Source organism: Trichoderma harzianum (assembly GCF_003025095.1).
Source record: "Trichoderma harzianum CBS 226.95 unplaced genomic scaffold M431scaffold_22, whole genome shotgun sequence".
Classification (NCBI taxonomy): Eukaryota; Fungi; Ascomycota; class Sordariomycetes; order Hypocreales; family Hypocreaceae; genus Trichoderma; species Trichoderma harzianum.
The window spans coordinates 57,349-74,682 of NW_020209270.1; the positions used below are offsets into that span (position 1 = coordinate 57,349).

General features: G+C 46.0%; 5 protein-coding genes across 5 annotated transcripts; 2 read left to right on the top strand and 3 right to left on the bottom strand.

Annotated features, from left to right (window-relative positions):
* The first annotated feature begins 1,520 nt into the window (after positions 1 to 1,520).
* M431DRAFT_525077 (glycoside hydrolase family 28 protein) lies at positions 1,521 to 3,075 on the top strand. Its single transcript, XM_024920603.1, has 5 exons — positions 1,521 to 1,824; positions 1,897 to 2,319; positions 2,380 to 2,509; positions 2,561 to 2,645; positions 2,701 to 3,075. The coding sequence occupies exons 1-5, from the start codon at positions 1,570 to 1,572 to the stop codon at positions 2,948 to 2,950; spliced, it is 1,143 nt and encodes a 380-aa protein (XP_024768471.1). The 5' UTR covers positions 1,521 to 1,569; the 3' UTR covers positions 2,951 to 3,075.
* A 3,247-nt stretch (positions 3,076 to 6,322) lies between these two features.
* Positions 6,323 to 6,996, top strand: M431DRAFT_487249 (hypothetical protein; the record flags this gene model as incomplete). Its single annotated transcript, XM_024916457.1, has 2 exons — positions 6,323 to 6,715; positions 6,778 to 6,996. 2 exons carry the CDS (start codon positions 6,323 to 6,325, stop codon positions 6,994 to 6,996), a joined length of 612 nt encoding a protein of 203 aa, XP_024768472.1.
* Positions 6,997 to 10,251: 3,255 nt separating this feature from the next.
* On the bottom strand, positions 10,252 to 12,863 carry M431DRAFT_127328 (hypothetical protein). The gene is made up of 10 exons (XM_024912329.1): positions 12,469 to 12,863; positions 12,297 to 12,409; positions 12,079 to 12,236; positions 11,911 to 12,015; positions 11,481 to 11,840; positions 11,236 to 11,424; positions 10,870 to 11,179; positions 10,706 to 10,807; positions 10,486 to 10,650; positions 10,252 to 10,425 (listed from the first exon to the last, which is right to left on the bottom strand). The coding sequence occupies exons 2-10, from the start codon at positions 12,395 to 12,397 to the stop codon at positions 10,335 to 10,337; spliced, it is 1,581 nt and encodes a 526-aa protein (XP_024768473.1). The 5' UTR covers positions 12,398 to 12,409; positions 12,469 to 12,863; the 3' UTR covers positions 10,252 to 10,334.
* A 597-nt stretch (positions 12,864 to 13,460) lies between these two features.
* M431DRAFT_98824 (hypothetical protein) lies at positions 13,461 to 14,626 on the bottom strand (the record flags this gene model as incomplete). The annotated part of the gene is made up of 4 exons (XM_024925087.1): positions 13,461 to 13,736; positions 13,811 to 14,089; positions 14,151 to 14,416; positions 14,479 to 14,626. The coding sequence occupies 4 exons, from the start codon at positions 14,624 to 14,626 to the stop codon at positions 13,461 to 13,463; spliced, it is 969 nt and encodes a 322-aa protein (XP_024768474.1).
* A 62-nt stretch (positions 14,627 to 14,688) lies between these two features.
* Positions 14,689 to 17,113, bottom strand: M431DRAFT_321021 (hypothetical protein). The gene is made up of 3 exons (XM_024914299.1): positions 16,910 to 17,113; positions 16,508 to 16,832; positions 14,689 to 16,396 (listed from the first exon to the last, which is right to left on the bottom strand). The coding sequence occupies exons 1-3, from the start codon at positions 16,984 to 16,986 to the stop codon at positions 15,029 to 15,031; spliced, it is 1,770 nt and encodes a 589-aa protein (XP_024768475.1). The 5' UTR covers positions 16,987 to 17,113; the 3' UTR covers positions 14,689 to 15,028.
* Positions 17,114 to 17,334: the final 221 nt, after the last annotated feature.

The following is a 17,334-nucleotide window of genomic DNA, read 5'->3' on the forward strand; positions in this document are numbered from 1 at the left end:
TAGATACAAGACATCGCGCAGTGAATTCAACTTGCGAACTATTGGAGACTCAAGATCAGGGCATGGCACATCAGTCACTAAAGATCGGTGAAATGAGTGACACAGTTAAGTAGGCCGTTAGCCTACTGACTCTTCGCCCAGCCAATTTTGACAATTAGATCAAACGACCCCAAATGATACTGTGATCTATCTCACACAATATATGTAGAGACGAGATGGTGGTTTGCTGAATTATCGTCAATCACTGAATGTATTCTACTTATTGGTTTTGATGGAAATGCTGCAAGTATCAGCTATACATGCTCATTTAGCTTGTTCGGTTGATCGATGTGTAACTAACCCGCCAGCATAGAGGTATACGTAAAAGATATATTGTGTTAAATGGGGACTAAAACTCGCTATACAGTTTTTTGTCAAGGATCTTCGAATTTATCCACTGCTCTACGTCCATCAGACGCTTGAATCAGCCGCTTTGACAAACAGGAAGCTGCAAGTCGGTCAGGTTTTCCCCAGCTCTGCTTGTTAAAATGATGGGTTATATAATTTATATATCACTGCCGGCCCGATACGTTGTTTGTTTACATGGGTTGAGGTTACACGCAAGGAATAAGAACACCGAAAGCAACCGAGAAGTGAGGCGGACGCGGGGCAGACCTCGACCACTGTGCATGCGGCATTCGCTTGCAGAATACGGAGTATGCATACTGCGATTCTATTCCCAATGCCTTTTTCTCGAAATTTTATAGATAAAGCTAAGGAATAGAAGCTATTTCTTTCTTATTTTCGTCCTTTTCCATCATTACCTCTTATTCGATACATATAGTAGAGCTGAAGTTGATCGTCATAAGATCAATGAATGTAAGACGCAGTTCTCACATCAAGTTTCACGAATATACGTGGAGAATATGTAACACTCTTTTGTAATTGAGCTACTCCCAAAAAGATTTTATAACCGAATCAGGGTATATGATTGGCACGTACGGCTTAAATTATGCAAGTCGGATAAGTAAATACCGAAGCGCCGACCTGCTTCAACGGCCCGGGAAAATACCCAGGCATCGGATTGGTGCGCTTTTGGCCTTTAATTTGCGGCTGTAACTTCAAAGAAGATCTTATATAAAGAATCCGGGGTTTACCTACTTATAAACTCGATCGGATGCATCGGGCATAGAACTGGTTGGTGGAAAGATGTGGGGTATAGTGGCGATCAAAAGGGTTTTTGAACGACAAAACACAGCAAGCATTTGTTTTTCCCCCTATTATTGTTTGACAATGCCTCTATATTGTCGTATTTCATCCTGCAGAGGTCCCAATATTGCATAGTCCTCATAAAGTTGGGTTGCGCTCATGAAACTCAACTTCAAAACGGCGGCAAATATGAGGTCTCGATCCTGAACTAGACACTACAGCCTGTTGTCTCCAACAGCCTGAGATCATAACATGTAGTCTATAATACAGGGGTTAACATCTATATAACTCTGCTTGATCCCCATTATCAACTACCAAGAAGCTGGGATATCATCGACCCATCAAGATTTGAAAGAACTTACATCAAAAAGTGTATGCAATATGACCAAACTATCCCTTCTCCTCGGAGCGCTCGCAGCATCGGTCTGTGTTCAATCACATGCTCTTCCACCTCCTCCTACTGTTACACAAGCACCCAAGCTTGAAGATCGAGCTACTACTTGCACCTTCTCTGGTGCCAATGGAGCATCTTCAGCAAGCAAGTCGCAGAAGTCATGCGCTACTATTGTGCTGTCAAATGTTGCTGTCCCTTCGGGTGTGACTCTCGATCTTAGTGACTTGAATGATGGTACTACTGTGAGTAATACTAAATGGCAGAAATAGAGATTCCACGCAATGATACTAATTAGACAACTTTTAAAAATTTAGGTCATTTTTCAGGGGACCACTACTTGGGGCTACAAGGAGTGGTCTGGCCCTCTGCTCCAAATCGAGGGCAATGATATCACCATCCAGGGCGCCAGCGGTTCAGTTTTGGACCCCCAGGGCTCCCGTTGGTGGGATGGCGAAGGCAGCAACGGTGGCAAGACGAAGCCAAAGTTCTTTGCTGCCCATGATCTAACCTCTTCATCCATCACCAACCTGAACATCAGGAACACACCTGTCCAAGCCGTCAGCGTGAATGGTGTCAATGGACTTACCATCACTGGAATGACAATTGACAACAGTGCTGGTGACAGTGGAGGCGGCCACAACACCGATGGATTTGACATTGGCTCAAGCTCGAATGTTGTGATTAGCGGAGCCAAAGTGTATAACCAAGATGACTGCGTTGCTGTCAACTCTGGGACGGTAAGCCATTGACTCCGGAAGATCAGAAAACACGAGGGAACTTCTGGCTAAATTGCATAGAACATCACATTCACTGGAGGCCTTTGCTCTGGTGGGCATGGATTGTCAATCGGTAGCGTCGGTGGCCGAGATGACAACACCGTTCAAACAGTTACCTTTAGCAACTCGCAGGTTACCAAGTCGGCCAATGGTCAGTTGCTTAGAAAACTTTTTTTTAGGGATTTCACTAAATACTCTACAGGCATTCGTATCAAGGCATCGGCTGGTGATACCGGGACAATCAAGGGAGTGACCTACACAGGTATTACTCTGTCGGGCATCACGGGGTATGTCGCCGTCCAGAATCCATAAATTCAGCTCATTACTAACTGTGACTCACAGATATGGTATTCTGATTGAGCAAAACTACGATGGTGGTGACCTGCACGGAAGCCCCACGAGCGGTATCCCCATTACCAACCTCGTACTCCAGAACATCTCTGGAAGTGGCGGCGTCTTATCAAGCGCCAACAACATCGCCATCGTTTGTGGAAGTGGAGCTTGCTCTAGCTGGACCTGGAGCAACGTTGTCGTCACTGGAGGAAAGAAATATGGCAGCTGCCAGAACGTACCAAGTGTTGCTACTTGTTAAGCGTGGCTTGCCACAAAGCTTCGTCAGAATCATCCACAGCTACATGGTCAATTTTAACGTCTATCCTTGGATGACGCAGTGAATTTACTTATTCTAGCAGACACAAGATATTCTTTGATATCGCCTTTTAACAATCGTTTCGATGTCTATGTATTAGTCCGGTGTCGTACTTACCTCTGCTGTCTCCAATGTATCGTGCTTGTGAAAAAGACAGAAACCAAAATGGTTCTAACCAGATCATTAAACGTATTCGGTATTGCCAGATGCCTATGGAACATGTCACTGTTATCCAATGTCTGAAGTAGATGAGCATCAGCAATGTGCCATTGACTCATAGATGCCTTGAATAGACTGTATTTGTTGAGGTTTATCATATTGTATCTGCACTGAATATATCGACCTGAAAGAATTGGGAGGCAATTCACCGTACAAGAGTTAATCATTCTATTACTCAATATATTACGTCTAGATTAAGTGAAATCTAATTATGACTTACTCTTCAATGTTTGAGCAGGCAGTTGGCGCCAGTTGCTGACACCAAATTAGGAGTGGGGTTTAGCTATTGCTCAGATAATCCAAATATTATTCCCATTACTTATTTGAATAGACCTTGAAGCCTGTGATGGTAGAAATGCTAATTGAGGTTGCTAAAAGATCGTCAACCTTTTTAGATAATCTGGGAATGTAGTCTTGCTATAGATATACTTAAACCGCGGGCCGGCCTTTGAAGCACATGACTAAAGATGCCTTATACGTCAATAGTTAGAGTATGAGAAGTAATTAGACATTTTTATTTGTTTCTGTTGATGACAATAATGATACGACTTTTGAAGCTTCTGGCATAAATGAAGTGAGGAATTCATCCTGGGCAAAATTGTGTGACAACTTCAAAACTCATAATGTTTGCCAGACGTAAAAATTAAGACAAAAGTTCGATGATAATATCTGTAACTCTTTGGACATGCTGACACAGCATGATAAGAAACTAAAAAAGAATCGGTTTTATTACAATAATTAACAATTTAGGCCTGTAACAATCTCACCAATTGGTATTTGAGCGGAGATATGCGATAAGTTTGTCATACGGCAGCGACGCGCGCAATCATCTTTACATGAGTTACCGGCAGTATGTGATATGAGGATAATGAGTCTGCAACCTTCAGATAGTTCTCTGCCATCAAGGTGGATGGGTCGAGTAAGATTTTAGAGCGTTCAAGAGGGGGGAACTACATATTAATGTTCTTAGTTGCGGACTGATAAAAGGCTATAGAGTGTATGCAGTGTTGCAACTGATTTAATGGATATCCGGTAAACGGTTTCCTAAAATGGAATCCATTGTGGGAGAGAAACCAAAAACATTAAAATATGGGCCGCAGTACTTACCAGCAACAATTTCAACGTGTTTATATCATGATATGCAGAGGAAAAGGAGCATTCATCACTCTACTATGGTGGTTGCTACCGATAATCTGATAAAAGCGCAATAATATTTGATTAGTTCCGGAAACTGCTATCCATCATTTGTTTGCATATATTCCACCACTCTGCAGCATATCAAGAAATTCCAGCTGCAAGTGTCATCGGGGAACCCTCCTATCATGATTCCTTTCGTCAACACGCATGTAATGACCCCAGCGAGGGTTTTTCAGGCTAAAAGGTATCCCTATTTCCATTTCCAATAGTTGAAAGAGAATTCGGAAGTTGCTAGCCTTGTATAATCGGGATTTGGCATGGATTTACGTGCCATATTCCCTTCATCTTCTTTCTTTGACTTTTGCACATGACCAAGATTGGCAAGTCAACTGCATGCAGTTAGCCCGGCTGTGGTCATGATATTGGCGCAGCCAAACCCGGAAGGTGGATCAAGGGCAATATAATGCATGTAAGCTCTAAGAATATCGAGCACCCCTCGAGCACCCCTCGACAGGACTTGACCCTAGGAGACGAGGCTGAGATGTAAATATTTCCGAATGAGTCCGATAGAATGAGGGTGTCGTCATCATAGCTCTGCATGATAGTACGGGCGTCTCTCGCCTACGCGTGATACATCTCCCAGCGAGTCACATTGTGTCTGTCCTTTGCAAAAGTGTTAGTGTCATGCTAGTAAGAGTATATTTGTCTTAAGCTAAAAATCCTAGCAATTTTCCGCGGCAGCACGGCTCGTCGGACGATAGAACGCTATGGTAGACCAAAAACCACCGAGTAATTGCTATGATTCATTCGTTTCCTCCTACCTCTCCTGGGCAGTGCTGGGTCTGTTCACAGGCGACCGGGTTTGGTCATCGCGGCATACTACCCTCACCGAAAAGGTATCCTCAACAGTCAAGACTGTCATTCCCCTGTAGAATATGGCAGCCGGAATGTAACCCCCCTCCCCGAATACATATTCCTTGCCGTATCTACTCCGCCGCAACCCATTCGTTAGAATGATTTCTTGTGTAAGTTCTTTAAAGGTGCTTATATAAATGGACGTCGGTAACCAAAAACTGACACGTAGTAATCCTTTCCCAAAGCGCAAAATGATTCGTCCAAATGTGTTCGGAGCATAGGCTAGGAATAGTATCGCCCGAGTCGCTGGATGACAGTACTTCAAAATAGCACTCAGAGTAGTTTATCCACGAAGCTTACCTCTGGCTTAGAACTTTAAGCGCCTCTAAGCCTCAATATGAAACAGGGATATTAGATATGCCTACATGTAGTTAGTTAGGCACGTTTTCCATCTCCACAGGGGACCTAGACCGTTTCTTAATACGGAAACTACAGGCACAAGCTCGTGAAGCGGATTCAGCTATTGGTCCTGCAGGACAATGGAGTCTCATGATGTTGCGGGCATGTTCTGCCCACCATAGCCCAATTTGTTTCAAGGGTACGATAACCATCCGGGCATGCTTGTCTTACTATGCCTTGACCTCTCCAATGAAGAATCCCAGACGCGCGGCTGAAGAGCAAATTGTCCACCTTTGTCCCCGCGGCTCCTCCGTAAGGACATGTTATTCGCATAGTAGCATGAGCAATGCTCCTATCGACACACCCGGCAATCAGCCTTGGAATTCGTCCAAGCTTATGATGATGCCGGTTTGCCGACTCACGTCATGATTCTTTTCTCATCATGTACTCGAGCATGGAACCGCTAGGAGGAACACGCGCCTTACATGAGCTTTGTGGGTGTGTTGCGCCTGAGCAGTCTTAATAAGTTGACTCTTTGAGCTTCCTTTTTGAGCACACGCTGCAAACTTCACGAGAGGGAAAAGGTATAAAGGGACCAGTTCCCTTCGTGATCGACAATATCCTCTTCACCAGTCAACCCAGACAACTCAGCTCAACAAAGACCAAACAACAGCCTTTCATCCTCGAACCATCTCAACCGCTACAATGGCTTTCAAGACTATGATGGTCGCCGCCCTGGCTGCTCTGCCTGCCGTCTTCGCTTCCCCCATCGAGCTCGAGTCTCGTGCTGGCTGCAAATACAACGGTGGCTGGCAGAACTTCCCTTCCATGAGCCAGTGGCTGCCCTGGACTACCGTCTTCGGCCGCTACCAGCAGGACATGGTCAACGCCGGTTCCACCTGGGACGATGTTGGCCGTATCAACGTCGCCATCAGCAACGCCGCCGCCACCATCGGTGTTGACGAACGTGTCATCCTCGCCATCATCCTCCAGGAGAGCCACGGTTACGTCGGTGTCCAGTGCACTGGTAACAACGACTGCGGTCTTATGCAATGCGAGGGCTGCCCCTCATTCCAGGGACGAAACGGTCTTCCCCAGGTATGTAGACACTATATACTCTCAGTTCTAATTTGCTATTTTGCCTCTAACGCTGTCTATAGTCTGATACCTCTGCCATGATCAACGGTGGTACCCAGCACTTCAAGGGCAACTTGGAGAACTGGGGCAACCAATGGGCTGAGTCTTCCATCTACCCTGCCCTCCGTGAGTACAACTCCGGCAGCGTCAACTCCGGCGATCTCAGCACTGCTGCTGGCGGCTTTGGCGTTCCTTGCTACGTCGCCGACGTCGCCGGCCGTATGCTCGGAGACGTCTTCTAAGTCAACAAAATGAAAAGGAGGAATGGAATATGAAGCGCGATGGCTTGGAATAATGGAAATCTCCGTGGCGTCGCTTGCTTCTACTCTTGGGTCTGCATGTCTATATTTGCCCCCTGTGGCACTTTTTAAAGCCTTTTCCTAGAGGCCATGTCTATATCTAGGATCAACGTATATATATTATCTTTCAGCCAACTATTCTTGTCCAGTTATTGTTAGTGATGTTTCTTTCGTATATGCACATTCATCATCTTCCTGCTGTGAAGTACTAGCGGAAAGATGTCCGGCGATCTGACGGGGGATGGTGAGGTATACGATAAACATGAAGTGTAAACCAACGATGGACGCCCCCTGACTGATCTAAGAAAAGAGATTCAACGGACTAGGCCAACAGGCTATCATGCCGGTTCATCTATTCTTGGCATGCACCATGGGGATCAATTCGGACGGCAATATCCTCCGTACGGAAATATTTTCTTACTGCCAAGAATAACTCGCGTATCTCTTCCGGAGCAGTTTTCTTAACCTGCGAATTGCCGGTGAATACAAATGATGCCGGAATCATGATGAGCGTTGGAGGCCGTTCTCGGGTTTTGCCTGTAAGCAGCTGCCTATTCTGGTGATCAAATCAAAATTACAAGTTTACTTGAGTCGTGGGGCGCTAAAAGGGTAAATCCACGTTAAAATCAGGGGTTCTTCTTTTTCTTCCTATCAAATTTTGTTTAGTAGGTTTGAGTGAAATCGTAGCGCGGACGTGTTCGATTAGTTGGAACCGCGGCTAACTGACGCAGTCACATTGCACATCTTGGCCAATCATCTCAACAGACAGCAGCACATATCTTTAGAACCAGCAGACAATTCCCATCATTTGGAGCTTCCTATTCGATGATAGGTAAGCTGACGGTGGAGTCGTTAGTGTCGAGAAACGTACCTCTGAAAAGGGCCGAGCGGCATCAGGGATCTTTTCTTTTGGCACCGACGAGAACCTCAACTGAGCTGCAGGCGTTCATGCGTCCCCTTGTATGATTCTAAACGGGGAGTCTCCGATGGAGTTTACAATCAATCTTGGGCCATTTGTTTTGCCTCGGGCGCAGTCAAGACTGAACCAACCCCGATTTGAGGTTCAAGTTTGTTCCCCGCAAGTCAGAGGTCCCAGTTGTCCGGATGAGCAACTCAATGCCGTGAGTGTTTTCGTAACCTAAAGTGAGAATTGTCGGTTTCTAAGGAATACTTACGAAGTGCCTAATCCTGATTCAAGATGGAATTATTGTAAATGAAGCTTTAATGCCATAATAGTCTACCCAAAGTTTTTAATCCTTTGAAGATCGTCGGGACGATCTCCCGGATTTTCATTCTAGCGGCTATTCGCCCTATGCACCGCTCCACTAATCATCCTTCGTTGCATTGTAGGATCTTCAGAGACTTTTTCTGTTTACAGGCATTCTCCAATAGTACATAACGTGAAACTCCATTGTCAAGTAAGCTTAAAACAAAAGGATGTATCACACCCAACCAAGTTTTGTCAATTAAAGTGGTATACGTGTTGTAGTGGGGGGAAAAGCGTCATAGTCAATAATCATGCATCATTGTGAGTGCTGTCACCATCTTCTGCACCTACAGTTGCTTTAGAAGTCGCGCAGAGTTAAGAATACTATCATACCATACAACATACAAACATTTTATTTCTGCGCGAGGGTGCGTGAAACCCTTAACAGACTAACAGAATAAACATCTCATCAACGTTGTGTCGCGCTGCCATTGATCGACATGTTAGACACGATTTCACTGCATGATCAGCGGTCAGATCATCACAACCTCACTAACGTCCAGTTGTTTCAGACAAACACGATTTGGTGCATTAGCATCGTAACAATGATCTGTGTCGATCCGGCTCAGTTGTCTCACCCCGCTAAGCGCGGACCGTACCGGCTGAGATATTGTCATGCGAGCCTGTCACCTCGATCGGCTGACAGTTGATCACTGGGATTTTACTCGATGCACACCACCATCGTCTCTGTACGAGGTACATGATGTTTATCTCTGAAAAAGGCCAGTATTCAACATTTGCGCTTCATGAGCAACAACATTACCATATATGTATGCGAGTTGACGCAATATCACTGTCGGTTACTTGTAACTACCACTTTACAGAATACGAAGAGGGGTTAAAATGAAAATTAGCCATCAGCCTCAATAAAGACAAGAAATTTAGACTACTACTGGAAAATTGAGAGGAAAGAGGCCGTTATCCACATGTAAACCGAGTTTCATGTCTCCGGCTAAGCGCTTGCTTATGCCCACTTCGAAGAAGACCTTCTTCTTTTGTTGATGATCGTCCCCCAAACCACTGGTGTACAATTATGCGACATTACATAATATCAATTTAAAGAAATGCTGCGCTTATGAATAAATGACTTTACACTTACTTATCCCTCTACTTTTTTTGAACTGCCAAATTCGCTAACCCAGGATCGAGATCCAAAACGAAAGAAGAAGCTCTTCACCGAGAGTATAAGTGGACAAAAGAACCCTGTGCAATTCAACGGTCAGTGAAAAGAACTAGAACAATTCTTCCAGTTGTTCCGCTAGCTTATGTGCAAGGGTAGCAATAGTCCAAGGCAGCAGGATAGTGGCCGCTTTCAGTATCTTTTACGCCCTTTCAGTAGCCTGATAGTACGAGTACGAGAGTTAGTTATTTCATCAAAATTCCACGGAGAAGGCTACCCCATGGGAGCTAGCGAGCATTATTTTCCCCTGAAAGACATTGATTAATGGCAACTCGTAAAACAAGTTTTTTTCCCCCAAGATTACTATACGAAGTACACCTTCCACACCCTTAGCACCCTTCACTCCTTTCGCACCCCTCGGCAGAAGTATGCATGAACAGTTATAACCATGGTTCATGTCTGTAAACATTCGCATAATGTTGCCCTGAAAGTCGTAAGCAGAGACAACGTTGTAATCCGAAATAGCCGACACCGATTTTCCATGCTGGGTATCTAGTAATCAGTAATTGAAAGACGCGTTCAAATGTGGATTGATTCCAACTGGCTTCGCAAGGGTCAAACTGGTCGAGTTCAAGGCCACCAGCGTTGGCTATCTTGGTCATTGCGGCTTATAGTGGACTAAGAGTTCACATAATATTACGAGCAGTGAGGATACTCTGGTCGTGTGGGTATGCATGGGAGCATCTTCTACATTGGCGGACAGGTGAGACGGTGCTGCCGATTCATGCGTATAATGTTTCATATGCATTTTCCAGATACGACAAGACATTCTTGATCATTAAATATTAATGCAATAGACTAAAATAATGAAAGAGCGCATCAATTATGGATGGGTTAGTCCTTTGTGAATACCTCTGCATCTTCCTTGATGACATCACCATTTGATTGGCCTGGGAAGAACTCCCTTCTATCTTCCGTATACCCGCTAAGACACAATAGTCAGCACATGATGAAGATAAAACACATTGTCGTTGGCTGTACTTACAAGATAATGTCGATCTCATCCAAAGTCTTGCCCTTTGTTTCTGGCAGAAAGAAAAAGGCCCAAATGGTTGCAAGCAACATCCAAGAGGCGAAGAAGAACCAGGTACCATAGCCCAGCGAGGTGAAAATGTAGGGTAGCGCCTTGGTAATAACGAATTGGGTGAGCCTGTATACAAATATTAGTATTGATCAAGTTTTGCAGTGGTCGAACCAGTTCTCACCATTGGCAGAGCGCTGCCCATGTTCCAGAAAAGTTACGTAGGGCGCCTGGGAAGATTTCGGCGGCAACGATCCAAGGTATACCGTTAAGACCAAATGACCAGCTATCAAAAGGGAGTTAGTAGTCGGATACTTTAAAGATGGGTGAATGCGCAAGCTGCCATACAAGACTGAGTATATCATGATCATGCCAGTTGCAGCTTTGCCACCAGCCGCTGTGGATGGTGAAAGCTCATGTCCAGCTTTGATGATGTCGGCTGGGTGCCCGATTTTGACGTATGCACCGATGATCCAGAGGCAGAGCGAACAAGCGATAGAGGAGATAATGGTTGGGTGTCGGCGACCCCATATATCGATCAAAAAGACGTAGAACAGGATTGAAGCGATTGCTTTGACAAGGCCGTAGATGCCAGTGTATAGAGAGACATCTTGGATTCCGAGCGAAGCGAAAAGCGTTGGTGAATAATAGTTGATGGCTGTTATGCAACACTTTGTAAGCTGATGACATCTCCATCAATTTGGAATGCCTTACCTGCGGCTCCAGACATATTTTGTAGCGCAAAGGAGCAAAAGACCAGAATGATACGGTTTCGCATCCCCTTCCTTGATAGTTCGTAAAGGGCTCCACGGAAGAGTGCCCACGACCCAGTTCCATATCTGCTCGCAATGTTGTTTTCTTCTACCAGACGGCCTTGAATCATTTGTATATCTTCTTTCAAGTCTAAAACATTTTCGTGTCAGCTAGCTTTCTTTGAAGTCAACTCAGGTGTAACTTACACTCGTGATCTCGAGAAAGATGACGAATTCCTTCCAGTGTCTTGGTTCCATCTTCCGCTCTATCTTTTCGAAAGAGCCAAAGAGGACTCTCGTGAAGAAATACCCCTCCAATCAGTAGCATACCACATGGAACGATTTGGATAGCCATAGGGATGCGCCACGAAGCGGTTGAGTTTACATCCATGTTCTGGTTGATTCCATAGTTGATCCAAAAGCCAATCACCGACCCGATTTGATATGCGATTTCGAAGAGACCAGTGAGTATACCACGGATAGAAGGAATCGAAAGCTCAGCGATATAACTTGGAACGGTCGCGGTGATTCCGCCACAGGCAAGACCGGTGAGAACTCGACCAGCATCTTCACAACCAGAGTTAGCCACAAAAAGTTTACAGAACCATCGAGTCTGAGTGAGATGCCATGGACGTACAAATGTTGCCGAGTGAACGCGTAGCTGCAGTCATAATGACCGCGCCAATGAGAAATACGACGTTGGAGATGAACAATGCCCATTTCCGGCCTACCTTTTCCGTAACTATTCACCAATAATCAGCACACGAAGGGCGGCATGTGTTGCTTTGAGTATTCCTGAACCTACTAAAGAAGCAAAAAATGGCACCGAAAAAGGCTCCCGCCTGGAACGCAGACGTGATATTACTGGAGATGCTGTTGGCATCGGCCGGCGAAATATTAAAGTCTTTTTTGAAACTGGCGCGGGCGATTGTCGTCCCAACGAATGCACCGTCATAGCCAAAGCTGTTTACCATAGCGTTAGAACAGATCGCATGCGTTTCTAGTAAGGCAAAGGACACTTACAGAAGAGAACCTGTCGCAATGATTGCAGCTTCGGTATACAGCCGCCAATTGTACACTTCTTTCGGCGTTGGCCGATCTTCAACGGCACGGAATCCACCCATGATGTTGAAGGCCTTATCACCTCGTCAACTACCTATGTTAAGGACCTCGCAACGCGGGACAGAGTACACACCTGTATCAGGAATTATAAAGTTGGTTCGCGCAGGAATGAAATCCGAGGCCATTTAGCAACCAACAAACTCGAAAGACAAACGGACAACTTCGTAAGATATATGAATGAGAGTCTTGCGGTCTGTCGCTCATCGCCTTCGCCTGGTTGCCATCGGATCTGGCGAGAAAATGGTGGGGTCTTCGCCAATTAGCAAAGAATCCGGGTTACTGCTGTCGAACCATTTACACGATACCCCAGCTTTTCACTGAGTAGCGCCGTGCGGGGAAATATGCGGAGGCGACAATTCAGATCAGATTCTTTCTTCAAAGGAACGAGAACACAGGGGAGAATATCCAGCTCGGGTCACAAGTGACTGCCGGGTTTGTCGGCAAAAATTGAACCATTTCAAGCCCTTGTTTGTCTTAGAACGGGAATAAAACGTGGTTCGCCGACGGTTTATTGTTGGTGGCGCTGCGCTATGGCGAGGGATGTGGCAAATGTGAGGCCAATGAGAAGAGGAACTGTTTGGTGGGCTGGGCAGCTAAGCGACGTATCCGATATCCGAGCCGATCGGCTGTCCCTTTGAAGTCGACACGATCATGGCGTTAAGTCTTGGCTTGAAGAAACAGAGGACAGAGGACTTGCGGCTGCAAACAGACGCCGTGATTATGACTATTGGCGTTAGATGTAGTCCGACATATTATTAGTGAAATGCCACCAGCTCGAGCTAGACACACTGGGGATTGTGGAAGTGTATTCAATGCCAAGTTATGTGACCGCATGGCACGGAAACACGTTTATCACTTTGGAAAACCCAGTGTTACTAGTTTCATATGCCAAAGGAAAGTTGAGATATAAAGTACATGTATATCATTGAGATATGTTACTCAAATAGGCATATCATTGTTGTCTCCGATATAATTTGGCCTTTCATATTGCTATCAGGAGACTCTTTTTATGTATCATACTGTCAAGCCCAACGTGGATGATCAAAGCTCATGATGCTGCCGCCTCTATGTAGAGCCCTTGGCAATGCTTCTCTCAGTCGCTTCCAGAGCGCTAACCACGCCAACAATCCATTCTTGCTGCGTTTTATTATCGTACTTTGGGTATGGTCGCCGACAATGACAGCTCTCCTCGGGATAACCACGCAGCCTTGCTACTACCCATTTTGTACCGTTGATACCACCCTTGGCAAAGCCCCATTCCATCTTTGCGAGCTCCAACTGCAGTGCCGTAGCCTCTTTGACCTTGCCTGCTACGAAAAGATCGTAAATTTGTATACATGTCTTTGAAGTTTGTGAAATCGTCGTGTCAGCAATGTTCACTGCCTGATGGCAAAACATCGTTGCATCAAACTCACCTTGGGGTAGAGATTTGCTATTCCAGTAATGGCGCCTGTACTGCCAACAGATAGTGCTGGGACGAGCCAGTCACTTTGACCAGCAAGAGCACTGAATGTATCGGGACTGTATGTAGCAGCAATGCGAGACACCTTGGCAATTCCACCGCATGTCAGCTTTACACCAACGATATTCCTATGCTTTGCTAGGCGATCCAGCATCTCGGAGTCGACATCGAGTCCAGCGACAACATTGGGATAGTTGTATATCACGATGGGAAGCGGGCTCGCATCAGCTGCCTACACATTGTGAGTCAGTATCAACTTCACGACTCAGAATAAAATGAATATTTTCTCACACCTCTTCGAAGAATGCAACAATGCTATCTTTATTCATAGCAAAATGGAAATAGCTAGGTACGAGTACCAAGACAAAATCGGCACCAGCTTCTTTTGCTGCCTTCGTTTCTGCAATGACATCTCGTGTGCACTGTCCGGAACATCCTACCGTAATTGTGATGTCTGGTCTTCTAGCCTGTGTGGCGACGCGACGTGTCATTGTGATAAGTTTAATCTTTTCATCCTGAGTCAATGTCACAGCTTCACCATTGGTTCCAGCAATAACGACTAGATTAAACTCGCGTTAGCTACCGTTGCTGTGTTAATGGGAAAAGTGCGAAAGCGCTGACCGCCATGAAGACCAGAAGTGATGACAAAGTTCAAATGTCTCTCTTGTAAATCCCAGTCTATTTCTTGAGAGTGGTCGTTGCCGAACCAGGTTAAACTGGGCACATGAATGCCAGGCGGAAACGGTCTGACTGCTTGCAAAGAGCCCATTGTTGCTGATATGGGGAAGAAATCGAGAGCTTCTGGTGCTTTGCTTCAATAGTGTCTTGTCTCAAATGATGCGAGGCAGCAAGACTTCTCGAAGAAGGGTGTTAATTAATGCTCAGGATACCGTTTAGAGTCTTATATATTACTCCACTGGATAGATCATGATAAGATTGAGAACCCTGGTGAAGCCTGTATCGGACTTCGTAAAAACTGCATTAGACCCCAGATGGGGTAGCCAGATGCGAAGAAGTCTCCCCGCGTCTAGATGACTGATCGTATCACCTTACTTGTGGTTCAATCGAGGCGATAGGCGTGGGGTTGTGTGTTGCCGACGACTCATTATTTCCGACATTGCCGACCCGAGCGGACACCACCCATCGCCTCTGCCACTCTGTGCTAGATTGATCACAAGATTGCAAAACAGGAATTAAAAACTGCATGCATCACGGATCGGATATCCGCACGGGACTTTGACGCTTCTTGGCGAGCTTGGACTTCTTCAAGGACTTGCGCCGTGATTCTTGCATTCCCCGCGACGCCCTCCATTCTCACAATCTCAGCTCGAATCCATGCCTTTTCATCTTGATCCTGCTCTTCTACGCCCAGCATCAATAGAGGCCAGAGCATATTTACTGGCAGCGAGTCATCGGGAGCGAGATCAGACGAGATTTGATGCGCCAGCTTGCGAATTTGTCCAAGGGCATCAGCTGCTTCCTTGGTCAATGGCAAGTGTTTGTAAGCGACGCGATGAAGATGGACTTTGCTGGCGTAGTAATTGGACAAGTACGTGCGAAAAGCTCTGGTAATGGTGAAAGCCAGGTGCGCTGAGATATGAGGCTCCGACAGCTTTCCCGCGACGGCGTAGTCCATGAGTGGTGGGCGCTGATCGTACAATGAGCGGAGGTCGGCTGCAATGGAAGCGCCAATGTTCATGACTTCGATCTCGTCTTCCACAGTTCCTCTTGATCGATGCCAGGGATCAATCTTCGAGATGCGCCCCATAAAGCTTTGTACCTTTTGGAAAAAGACGATCCCGGGCTGGTAGAGGACTTGGAACAAGACGTCCTCGATGTCATCACTGGAAGCGTCGTGGCTTCTCGCAATTTCATCTGTCTCAGCATCGAAGCTCGCAGGAGAGGCATCTACGAGTTCAATTTCGTCGTCTCGTGACAGAAATAGTCCCTCGCCACCGGCCGACACTGCTCTGGCATCCAACAACCGAATCCAGAGAAGAACTTGCTTTTCGACATGGGAGAATGATGCTTTATTCCCCTTTTGGAATATTGTATATGCCTGTTTGAGATAACGATGCGCCGTGTCGAGCTTGCTTTCTATAATCCCCACGTAGCTCAAAAAGAATAAAGCGGCCAGGAGGCATTCACGTGCGAGACTATGCTCATTGAATGAATCTGGATCTTGGGCTTCGACTTCCATAGTAGCTTCTTCGTAGTGGTTTTGGTCGGCAAAGGCCCAGGACATATTGCTGCGACAGAGAAGGGTATTTGAGAATGCCAAGATAGCACAACGTAGGACGCGAGAGCTTTTCGACATTGCGACAAGGCCTTGACGGATTGAGAACCACTTCCTCTGAGATTCAACTCCGGCAAGAATAGGCGGGGTGGCGGACTTGGCGAAGAACTCCATTAGCCTCTCACTTGTAGCAGATGCACTCTGATCCAAAGTCTGGTCTCCATTCTCTTGGATGGTTGCAGTATCAGAATATGAATTCATGATTAGAGGATCCATATGCCTGTTTATGTATGCAGTGGGCTCCTATCGAAAGCGTGAGTATCAGAATTTTCTCTTTGGCTTTTGTTCGCCGCCAACTACATGTAGAAAGAATAGATGGACGAGTACTAGCGAATTGGGATGAACGGCACTTACTATGGCATTCGTGCTGATCGCAATGGTGGTTGCCATATCTGGGCTTTCCTGTTGCCAAAGACTGCTGCCGGGATCCCACATAAAGCTAGCATAGTCAAACACTTCATCCATAGCCTGCAGCGTTCTTAAACCAGACGTAGTTGGTGATCTGTCAGTAGACGGAGACAGAGTCAGTTGGTTACTGGATGTGCCACTCTCGCCATTTGCATCCTGCCGTTGCTTTGACAACGCAGGGGCGTGATGTGGTCGCCATTTGCACTCCAAGTTCAGTCGCTCACAATGAGAGCATCTTGGACGCTGCTCATCGCACTTTACTTTACGACGCCTGTATGTTCACTACCTATCAGCAAAGCGTCCTGAAGTACGTTGTATAGTTGTTATATGAGTGGAAGGAAGTCTCACTTGCAAGTCAAACACCCACACCGTGACCTGTTATAGCGCCTCGCTGGCCCAGCGCGTTGTGGAGAGATCGCGTTCATGATACCATCATGTGTAGGAAGCCGCAGCGTGCTATCGAGATAATCTGACTAAGGATGTGTATCCACAGTTACACAAACAGAAGATGTTTAATAAAGATATGCCTTTTCAAGTAATAGGACGAAGTATGCCTGTGCTGAGGCGACACAGCCTAATGTGGTAGCTGAAGGAAGAGTTGGAGAAATCATGCACCCCAGAGTGAGTTCTTGGGCTAATGAGGTTAGCGTGTCAAGCAGGCGAACTAAGGGTCTTGATGCTATTGAACTCCGTCATGTGACGCGAATGGTGTTCTACAGAGGTAAGGTAGAATAGCAGATGCTCCGTGGCCTGTACATATTTGGATCGTTAAT

Excerpts from the sequence above, each read along its gene's own strand:
- M431DRAFT_127328 (XM_024912329.1), bottom strand. The coding sequence starts at position 12,397 with ATGGGTGGATTCCGTGCCGTTGAAGATCGGCCAACGCCGAAAGAAGTG. Across the intron at positions 11,180-11,235 it reads AAATATGTCTGGAGCCGCAG|CCATCAACTATTATTCACCA; the intron begins GTAAGGCATTCC and ends GTTGCATAACAG. Across the intron at positions 10,426-10,485 it reads GATGAGATCGACATTATCTT|CGGGTATACGGAAGATAGAA; the intron begins GTAAGTACAGCC and ends ATTGTGTCTTAG.
- M431DRAFT_525077 (XM_024920603.1), top strand. The coding sequence starts at position 1,570 with ATGACCAAACTATCCCTTCTCCTCGGAGCGCTCGCAGCATCGGTCTGT. Across the intron at positions 1,825-1,896 it reads ACTTGAATGATGGTACTACT|GTCATTTTTCAGGGGACCAC; the intron begins GTGAGTAATACT and ends TTAAAAATTTAG. Across the intron at positions 2,320-2,379 it reads TTGCTGTCAACTCTGGGACG|AACATCACATTCACTGGAGG; the intron begins GTAAGCCATTGA and ends TAAATTGCATAG.
- M431DRAFT_321021 (XM_024914299.1), bottom strand. The coding sequence starts at position 16,986 with ATGAACGCGATCTCTCCACAACGCGCTGGGCCAGCGAGGCGCTATAAC. Across the intron at positions 16,833-16,909 it reads TGTGGGTGTTTGACTTGCAA|GCGTCGTAAAGTAAAGTGCG; the intron begins GTGAGACTTCCT and ends GTGAACATACAG. Across the intron at positions 16,397-16,507 it reads CGATCAGCACGAATGCCATA|GAGCCCACTGCATACATAAA; the intron begins GTAAGTGCCGTT and ends CGCTTTCGATAG.